Raw genomic sequence first — 9461 nt, forward strand, 5'->3', positions numbered from 1 at the left:
AGTGTACTAGAATTTCAGACAGTCATTACTTTGAAGTATCTTATTGTAAAGCAGCAGTATTAGGAAGGTCAGAGAGCTTTCAACTAATGATAAAAACTTCGTTTTATGTAAAGCATTCATTATTAAAGATATGGTTCTAATCCCATAAATCTACACTTGAATGTAAAAGAAAGCAGTACAGAAAATAATTTACCTTTGAAGTATGGGAGTGGTGCTTCTCCCCTGCAAGATGCCCCAGCAGGACCACACCACAGCTGCTGGTAGCATAGTAATGATAACTTGTTGTACATTTGTTATTCAAAATGTATTACTGTTGGCTTTTCAAGCAATGTTGGTAGAAACACGTTGTCGTGACTTGCCAAGTACGACTGCTAGGAAACTTTGACTTATTTATGAAAATAATACAGCCAATATAGTATTAGTGCTAACTTATTAGGATAACACTATTTGAAATGTGTTAGCCATGACTTGTTTATTGAGATACTCTTTCATTATCCTTACAGAGGCATCAGAACTTATTCGCCGTTTGCTTACTGTGGACCCGACAAAGCGAGCGACCATTATCGACATATGCACAGATTCATGGGTAAATTACGGACATGACTTATCATTACTTCAAGTGTCTGAGGACATGGCTAATCTCACACCAGTACGTATTGATCTCCTACTGGCCTTAGCTCCTGTTTCTCCACCTCCTCCTGAATCTGGTAAGATGGAAGACCATCCACTAGCTGTACCTCATGGACCAAAAGATAAAATAGCTGAAGAACCTTTACAATCTGAAGATCAAGTTGCAGAAGCTGATGGTGAAGAAACAAATGAAGAGGATGACGGTGAGACAGTCACAAACAGTTTTGCTTATATTGATGCCGGAGCAGAGGATCAGTTGTGTAATAGCTCAGCTGATTTCCAAAATGCCTCTCAACTCTTCCAGAGTGAGACAACAGACGATGAATTCCTCCCATCTGCTGTTGCTGCAGCAATGGAAGATGGAAGTGGTAAACGTCCTGCTGAGAGATCTTTTGATGGTAATCTTGTGAGAATCTCAAGTCTTGCTCACCAATCAAAGAAACCCCGTAAGTCTAACTCAGTTGCTCAGGCTGTTCCACAACCAACTGAAAACAGAAAAAAAGATTCTTCATCAGTTGAGTCTACAGCAGATAATGCCTCGGAAGTCACCTCATTGTCTTTGAAAAATGAAAAGTTTATTGAAAAAGAAGACAAGCATGAGAATGAAGAAAGAAAGACTGCAGAAAGAAAGCATTCCATTACAGATGATCAAAGAAATACACTTGCTGAGAAGGAAATTCATGAAAAAATAATGAGTAACAAAAGTGATGAAGAAATTAATATTACAAAGTATAGTGCATTAAAAGATTCAAGCAGACAGGATGAAGAAGAAGCTGAAAAAAAGAACCTTAAATTAGCTAATGAAAAAGAGAACAAAGAAAAGTCTCCTAAAACTGAGTCAACTGAGCAGGAAAAGGTTGATAAAAACTCAGAAGCAGTCTGCCAAGATGAACCTGTTATTAAACCAGAAGATGTCAAAGTTATTGCACGAAAACCTGGTAAAATCACTATACCAAAAACATTTGAAACATCAGTAGGATCTCCTTCCTCACAGTTTGCAGACGTTAGTAAGCTTTCACCTGTTAAGAGAATTTTACAGAATAAAATGTCATTCGAGGAGCAGAAAAATGAAAATTTGAATAACCATGAATTAGAAAAATCTTCAAGTAATCTGCCAGTGGAAGCAAAAAATGATCAGTTGCAGCCCATCGTAAGACCAAAACTCGAAGAAAAAGAAATGATAGAGACAGTTAATGATCATAAAAAAACTCAAGATACTGAAACAGAAAAAAATAAATCCACTCAGGCAATCCATGAAAAAGTAAAAGAGCCTGAAAAAGATGATGAACCAGAATATCTAAAAGAGAAGACAGTTAAGACAACGAATTTAGACAGTAATGACCCCAAAGAAATAACTGCTCAAGGAATTTTTAAGAATAATAAAGCTAATGCTAAATTAGGTGAAGAAAGATTATCTCAGCAGAAGGCTATAGACTCAGAGAGTGAACACCCCCCAACTGAAAGCCCAGTTCAGTCTTTATTTAAGACTCCTAAGCTTTACTCAAGGCAGGAGTCTCAACAGTCAACTCAAAGTAAAGCAGAGGTTGAACTTGATCCAAAAGGTTTATTTAGAAAAGATGCTACTAAGAATACTTACCTAGTGACTTCACCTTCAGATGAGAGTGAATCAGTTTGGGGGACACTTCTCTCCCCGGGTACTAGAAGAGAAGGTCTCATAGGGGGGCACAGAAACATCCAAAGCATGGCCAACTCTCTCCATCTTTTGAAGATGAAGTGAATTGGAAGAAAGAAGTTGAAGCCACTCTGAAAAGGCTTTCTCCTGAAGATAGTGAAAGTGACCAGAGTACTTTATCTCGAAATGTAGGACAGTCAACTGTAAGAAGGAATTCTGGAGGTCCACTACCTATTACTCGCAGTTATAGAAAGTTCACTTTCAATAAGGATGGCTCTTGTGTAACAGAAACAGGTAAGGTTTACACAACACCTGCAGCAGACGGTTCGTGGACGAAAGTAGAGAAGAAGACAAGGATTACAAAAAAACCAAACCAAAATGATGATGACTTTGATAAAATAGAACATTTACAGTTTAGAGAAACGTCCGATATCCAAAGATCAGATAGTGAGAGCTCATCAGGATCAAATGATATATTTGATGATATCTTTGACACATGGACTGGAGATAGTATGGTTTCTAGCTTTATGAAAAACACTTTCAGCAAAATAGCTAGGGATCCATTTTTCCATAGGGAACGAAGGAGAGATCCATTTCGACAGATGAGGAAAGAAAGAGAACAGAGAGTTAATGAATTCTTTGGGAGTGAACTAAGAAGTGGAAACTCGACTGACAGAGATTCTTCAGACTTAGAAGATGACTTTGATGTTCATTTTGATGATTCTCACCCTGTTATGTATGGGTCCCAGGGACTTTGGCAACTTCTGCAGTCTGTTAATCGTAATATGAGTAGTCAGTTCAGATCACTTGGGAGTCCTCGGCTCACCCCTCTAACCCACAGCTTAGGCCGAAGTTCCCAGGGATTACGAGGTAGAGATCAGTTTCATCACAACGGTCATTTAGGAAGGGAATTCTCGTCAATGACAAGATCACTTAGCCGAGAGAGAAATCAGTCTCCTAGAGAAACAGTCTTGAGATTCGTTCTTGACCCCACGAGACGTCAGTCATCCGTAATTGCTAGTGAACCTTCATCTCCAAGACTGAAGCCCGATTCTTGGAAGTTCAAGGATGGTTACTCTTCTGCAGCTGAGAACACTTTCCGTAGAGACAGTGGTGTAGAAAGCTGTGATGGATATGAATCTGAATTCTCAGCAAGAACATGTAAGCCATCCAGCAGATTTCAAGATGACTCTGCAGTAGATAAAGCATCTTTATATGGAACCATAAGGCCAAGAACATATCAACAGTATATCAAGTCCTTTACAAAAGATTTGCCAAAATCCAGTTCTTCAAGTAATCCTTCATCACCTATTAGTGGTCAAATAGTAACACAGGAGACTGGATGTGAATCTTCTCAAACAGAAGGAATGCCTGAAAGTCGAAGAAAGAGAGTTGAACAATGGCTGCACATGTCTGACAGCTGTAATGTGGAAAGTCCTTGTGGTGAAGTTTCAGAAAATGACAATAGATACACCCGATCACAGAGCAAAGAGAGTTCAGCTTCAGATAGTGCTGTTGTGTATGGAACAATTCGTCCTAGAGGTTTCATAAGATACAATCGTTCTAAAAGTGACAAGGCCGTTGATCCTATTGAACTAGTCAGTGGAACAGGGCTACAAGGAGATAGGAAGTCCTATAGCATACAGAGCTTAGACAGAAAGGGTTTAGGAACTCATAGCCAAAGGGCTTTAAGGTCCACATTTAAAACAGTTTCTGAAATACAAGTGAATAATGAACAAGAAAGTGAAAATCAGCATTGCAAAGTCCAAGCAGGTTCTCATTCAGATAGTTTGGGTAGTAATGCAAGATCTTCTGTAAAAAACCCTCAACATACCTCTTCAGGACAAATGCACTTTGTTAGATCATTGAGTGGCAGTCTTCATCAGGAAGGTGGACAAAACATTAGTGCAATGCTTCCATCTACTGGGCAAGGGCGACCCGTGTTTCATATGAGATTTTCTTTCAACAGAAATAATCCAGAAGGTCAAGTTTTTGTTACTTCTCACCAAGAAGAGCACCAAGAACCATTGGGCAGTATCTGGCAACAACAAAATACTGGAGAGCAACATGGAGTTAACCAGAAGTTTAGTGATCCATTTTCTAAACCTTCCAGTTCAGTGAGGAATGTCATTACTCAGAGAACTCAGTCTCAGGCGAGTAGAGGCGAAAACACACAGCATATTACAGTAGAACTAGAAGACAATAGAACAGCAAAGTCTTCTGAAAGATGGACAAAGACATCCTCTAGCAACATAGCTGGGATGTCTTCTGATGGTAGCAGAGATACAGACAGCAAGCAGAAATTGGGTTCTTCCAATCCAAGTGAGGTTCAAAGAGGTAAGAATTCTCTTGGTGATTCTTTTATTTGTCATGAGTCAGAACTTTGTACTTGTGGCATGGATTGGTGCATGAAGACTAACCATTTCAGACAACCTCCACTTTCGATTGAATGTGATGTCACAGTAACAGACAAATTAACAGAATTAAAAGTAGACAGCAAAAGAAACATTTCTCATACCTTAGAAAAAGATACACAGTTAAGTGGTAAACTAGGCACAGGCAGTTTAGAGAATGCTATGTTTGGAAAAAGTAAAAAGCTTTACATTGAAAAACTTACAAAAATTGTAAGTGAAGAATCTATAAGTGGAAGAGTCAATGAAAAGAAGGTTAGCAAACTAAATTATATTTGTGAAAGCTAAAAAAAGCAAAAATGACAAATGTAGAGGAAATGTACACTGAGCAGTCAGAGAAACAGTGGGTTGAAAATACATACCAAATTGTCAAATCAGAAAGAAATTAACTTGAAAAATACAAAAACACACTAAGAAAAGAACTCCTTAAACTTGAAAAAGTTTGAACTTGATGAATGTACATGCAAATAATCTCACTTGGATAAAGATAGCCTTACTTCCAAAAAAAAAAACAAGGTGTGACATTTTGGCTTCAAAGAATTCTTATGAAGTTAAACTTCCTTGAAATGAAATGAAAGATGTGGTCATCGTGAAGCCCAACTGAGACATTGTTTTTTTAAGTTTAGAAATAAATGGTGACAGAATCAAACTCAAACATATATTAGAAGAGCTGACCCAGTTGCAGAAATGCTGAAACTCGTGAGTGTTTTAGACTATTCATCAAGTATTAACAATAGAGAGACATTTTTGAGTGTTGTATGACTATTCATCAAGTATTAACAATAGAGAGACATTTTTGAGTGTCGTATGACTATTCATCAAGTATAAACAATAGAGAGACATTTTTGAGTGTTGTATGACTATTCATCAAGTATTAACAATAGAGAGGCATTTTTGAGTTAGTTGATGATCATTTTTAGTGACTATAGAAATAACAAAAAAAAAGGTACATCATGATAGCGTTTTCGAGATCATTAGTATAAAAGTCAATTATTTGTTACTTTTTCTTTGCCTCAAAACTTTTTTTGATGAACTGGGTACAATACCATAACAGAAAACAATTGATCAAACTTTTTACAACTAGAAACTTAACACTGGCTTTGGTCTAAAACAAACAAACGGAAATTATTGATGCTTGTAAGGTTATCATAACAATGCATCATTTTTTTTTTCCCATGATGTTAAGTTTTATAATCTATTTTTAGACGTGAAACGGTCTGCATTTAAAATGACATTTTTGGAATGCTTTAAAATTATATTTTAACACTGAATTTAAATGAAAATATTTGTATATAATTTCTTATTGTTGATTTTTTTTTTTAATTACACAGAACACCAGCTAGGAATACAGAACTTTTATCTGGTATTTGAAATAGAAAAAAAAAGTATTTTCTACAAAATTCATCTGTTCATTTTTTATTTTTTTTTTGTAATCTTAAATAATAATTTCCAGAAAGAGATTTCAAATTTATTGTGTCTTGGGTCACATCTAGTTCTTCATAACTTAAAAAACACAAAAGTAACAGTTTATGATTTAACGGTCTCCCTAGTGGCAGAAAGTGTCCCACTGTTGGCGTTTGTTGCATTTTAACAAATTTCACTTTCTTGAATCCAGTTACAAAATATTGAATATTTCAAGTTATATAAATATATAATAGGTGATGGTAACTACCTAATCACGAGTTTCCATTTTGTGTCTATCATGCCACCACCAAGAAAGGAAAACATAGTTATTGAGTTTAACTAATACGAGTTTCCATTTTGTGTCTAACATGCCATCACCAAGAAAGGAAAAACAGTTTTTGAGTTTAACAAATACGAGTTTCCATTTTATGTCTAACATGCTACCACCAAGAAAGAAAAAAAACATAGTTATTGAGTTTAACTAATATATAGGTTATTCACTACTTTTTTTTTTAACATGAATATATTTCGTATTGATATTTAACCGCTTAGTTTTGTCTTAATATTTCTCGTTGGTGACTTGACTTGTGAATTTCTATAACGCACAAGTAGAGAGAGAGAGACAACTTGCTGAAAATAACCTTGGCTAGGAATAGCAAACGAAACTATACTCTGGCTTACTCAGCATGCCAGCTTGAGTCATTGTTTAAATAACTATAAAAAAGTTGTGTAGCATATTTTTAATAAGTACTAGTGGAATTAGCCACGTTTGTTTTAATGAGATAACTTTTGTTGTGCGGAATTAGCTCCCAGTATTATGTTGCATGTCAGTGACAGTTTTATTTCCGTAATAAGAAATTCGACACTTTTTAAAGTGTTAAAAAATGAAAAGCAAAACAACTATTTTTTTATAACTGAAACGTTTTATAACTCTGTATGTATATATATATATATATATTGTATGTAACATAAAATAAACTTCTGCTTCAAAGAGACGGAGAGCTAACGTTTTAAAACTGTTTTAGTGCAGAGGATACACTGACAGCGAATACCACTGTAGTTAGAAATTGCCAGGAAAGAAAAACTACTTTCTTTGATCATTAAAGTCCAATGCTAACAAATATATATATATATATTGTATGTAACATAAAATAAACTTCTGCTTCAAAGAGACGGAGAGCTAACGTTTTAAAACTGTTTTGGTGCAGAGGATACACTGACAGCGAATACCACTGTAGTTAGAAATTACCAGGAAAGAAAAATTACTTTCTTTGATCATTAAAGTTCAATGCTAACAAAAATATATATATTTTCGATAAGACCGCAAGCTACAAGTTTTTTCCATTTCTCGGTTTTAATTTAGTCATTTCGAGTTTCAAAAAAATTAGGATTGTTAATAACGTTTTAACTACACCGTGTTTATCACAAGCCTCTAGACTAAGTATCTGATGGTCAATGGTAGGTTTCTAAACTTACAGTGCTAAAATTCTGGATTAGATTCCACGCGGTAGACGAAGCTCAAATAAGCCCATTGTGTATTTTTGCGCTAAAATACAAAGTCTACAGCTAAAAATATTGCTCTACATATGATTCACACTGATATGAAAGTATTAATTGTTTCTGGGCACAAACTAACTGTTTGCCCCCATTATGCCCCTCTCCCTAAAAAACTCCTTGAAACGCTACTTAGGTGGACAATATTTAATACATGGTGTTCCAAATGTCGATCCCCACTGTAACATCAGGGAAATTACACAGCTTTTGTTGTTTCGTCGCAGGCATTTTAGATAATGGCACAAAAGAACACATATGTAAACGTATATATATACAGTCAGCCTATGGAAACCAATTTCGAAATAAAATCCATTGAAAACATTAACTGTTTTTCCACTTTTAAAATCCTGAAAGAGTGAGGACAGAGCTAGTTATCCAATGGGGGTCTACTCCCCACTCCACTTTTGTGGACACGCCTCTGGTCAGCCTTGTTGTGGAGTTTAATCGAACTTTTCACACTACAATTAATTTAAAATTTTAAACAACTTTTCTGTGGAAAAAAACTCGTTATTAGTTTACTGGTAAAAATACACACAACACTTAAAAGTGTAGCTAATGAACTCGGTCTTGGGTCTATCTTTGTCAACATCTTGGTGTCGCTCAACAGTGCTCAGAAACGTTGAGTATTTAGTAAACAGTCACCTCTAAGCTCTGAAAAAAGGCCTCGATGCGTAGTGTACGAAAATTCTTCGAGCGAAATAAAGCTGCTCAATGGTATATATATGTGCTATGCTCACCCCCAAGTATCGAACGTAAATGTTTAGCGTTATAAGCCGTCAAAATTCCATATGGAGTCGCTCGCTGTCCACACAGAAAACGTTTGTATCATAATTATGTATATCAGAGTAGGAAATGAATAATTAAAAGGTTTTGTGTAATCTAATAGGTAGTAGATGGTGGACGGAGGGTAATCTAATAGGTAGCAGATGGTGGACGGAGGGTAATCTAATAGGTAGTAGATGGTGGACGGAGGTCCTGTTTTCACCCCTGTGTGTGTGTTTGTCAGCAAGATTTCTCGAGCACCCCAGTGGCACAGCGAAATGTCTGCGGACTTATACCGCTAGAAACCGGGTTTCGATACCGTTGGTAGGCAGAGCACAGATAGCCCTTTGTGTAGCTTTGTGCGTAACTACAACACAATCAATCAATCCAGATTTCTCAAAAATGGCTAAATGTATTTGGACGAATGTTGATATACATTTGGACTGTGGCCCAATTAAGAAGTGGTTAGTTTCTGGATGGCCACAAAAGTAAATAAAATCCGTGTCTGTTAACACGGAGACCGATTTTCCACACTATTTCTGCTGTATAACTCAAACAAAACTGATCGGATTTTGATTAAACCTGGTGGACATATGTAGAACATTATTCCTCATTGTCCTGCAAAAAATGATCCGTGTCCTTTGATAAATACGGACATACAGACAGATTTTCGTATGTTTTTGAGGGCCGAATATGATCGACGCTGCGTGGCGAAGGTGTGCGCTCGACTAAGTGCTACTCTAGTTGAATTACTGTTTTGTTCGATGACCATATGTCAAAACCATAAAGTAACCGAACGTATCAACATTAAAAATGTTGGTTAATTGAAGCCAATTTTTTTGCATCTTTATCACAACAAAAACTTCGTACTGATAATCTAAAATAGCATCGGAAGGTTAGAAAGAGAAGAATGTGATTACATGTTATAGTAGTAGTGGATAGTTTCACAGTAGGGACACCACAAACTGATATTATTTTTCTCTACATGTTATAGAAGTAGTGGATAGTTTCACAGTAGGGACACCACAAACTGATATTATTTTTCTCTACATGTTATAGAAGTAGTG

General features: G+C 36.1%; 1 protein-coding gene across 1 annotated transcript in view; it reads left to right on the forward strand.

Moving 5' to 3' along the window:
- The first annotated feature begins 463 nt into the window (after window positions 1-463).
- LOC106474999 overlaps window positions 464-9461 on the forward strand; it is a 15082-nt gene continuing 6084 nt past the window's right edge. The window contains exons 1-2 of the mRNA XM_013935696.2: window positions 464-2252; window positions 2360-4600. Coding sequence (XP_013791150.1) covers window positions 464-2252; window positions 2360-4600 — 4030 coding nt within the window. The remainder of the gene's footprint in view (window positions 2253-2359; window positions 4601-9461) is intronic.

The sequence above is a fragment of the Limulus polyphemus genome, unplaced genomic scaffold (genome assembly GCF_000517525.1).
Source record: "Limulus polyphemus unplaced genomic scaffold, Limulus_polyphemus-2.1.2 Scaffold7953, whole genome shotgun sequence".
Classification (NCBI taxonomy): domain Eukaryota; kingdom Metazoa; phylum Arthropoda; class Merostomata; order Xiphosura; family Limulidae; genus Limulus; species Limulus polyphemus.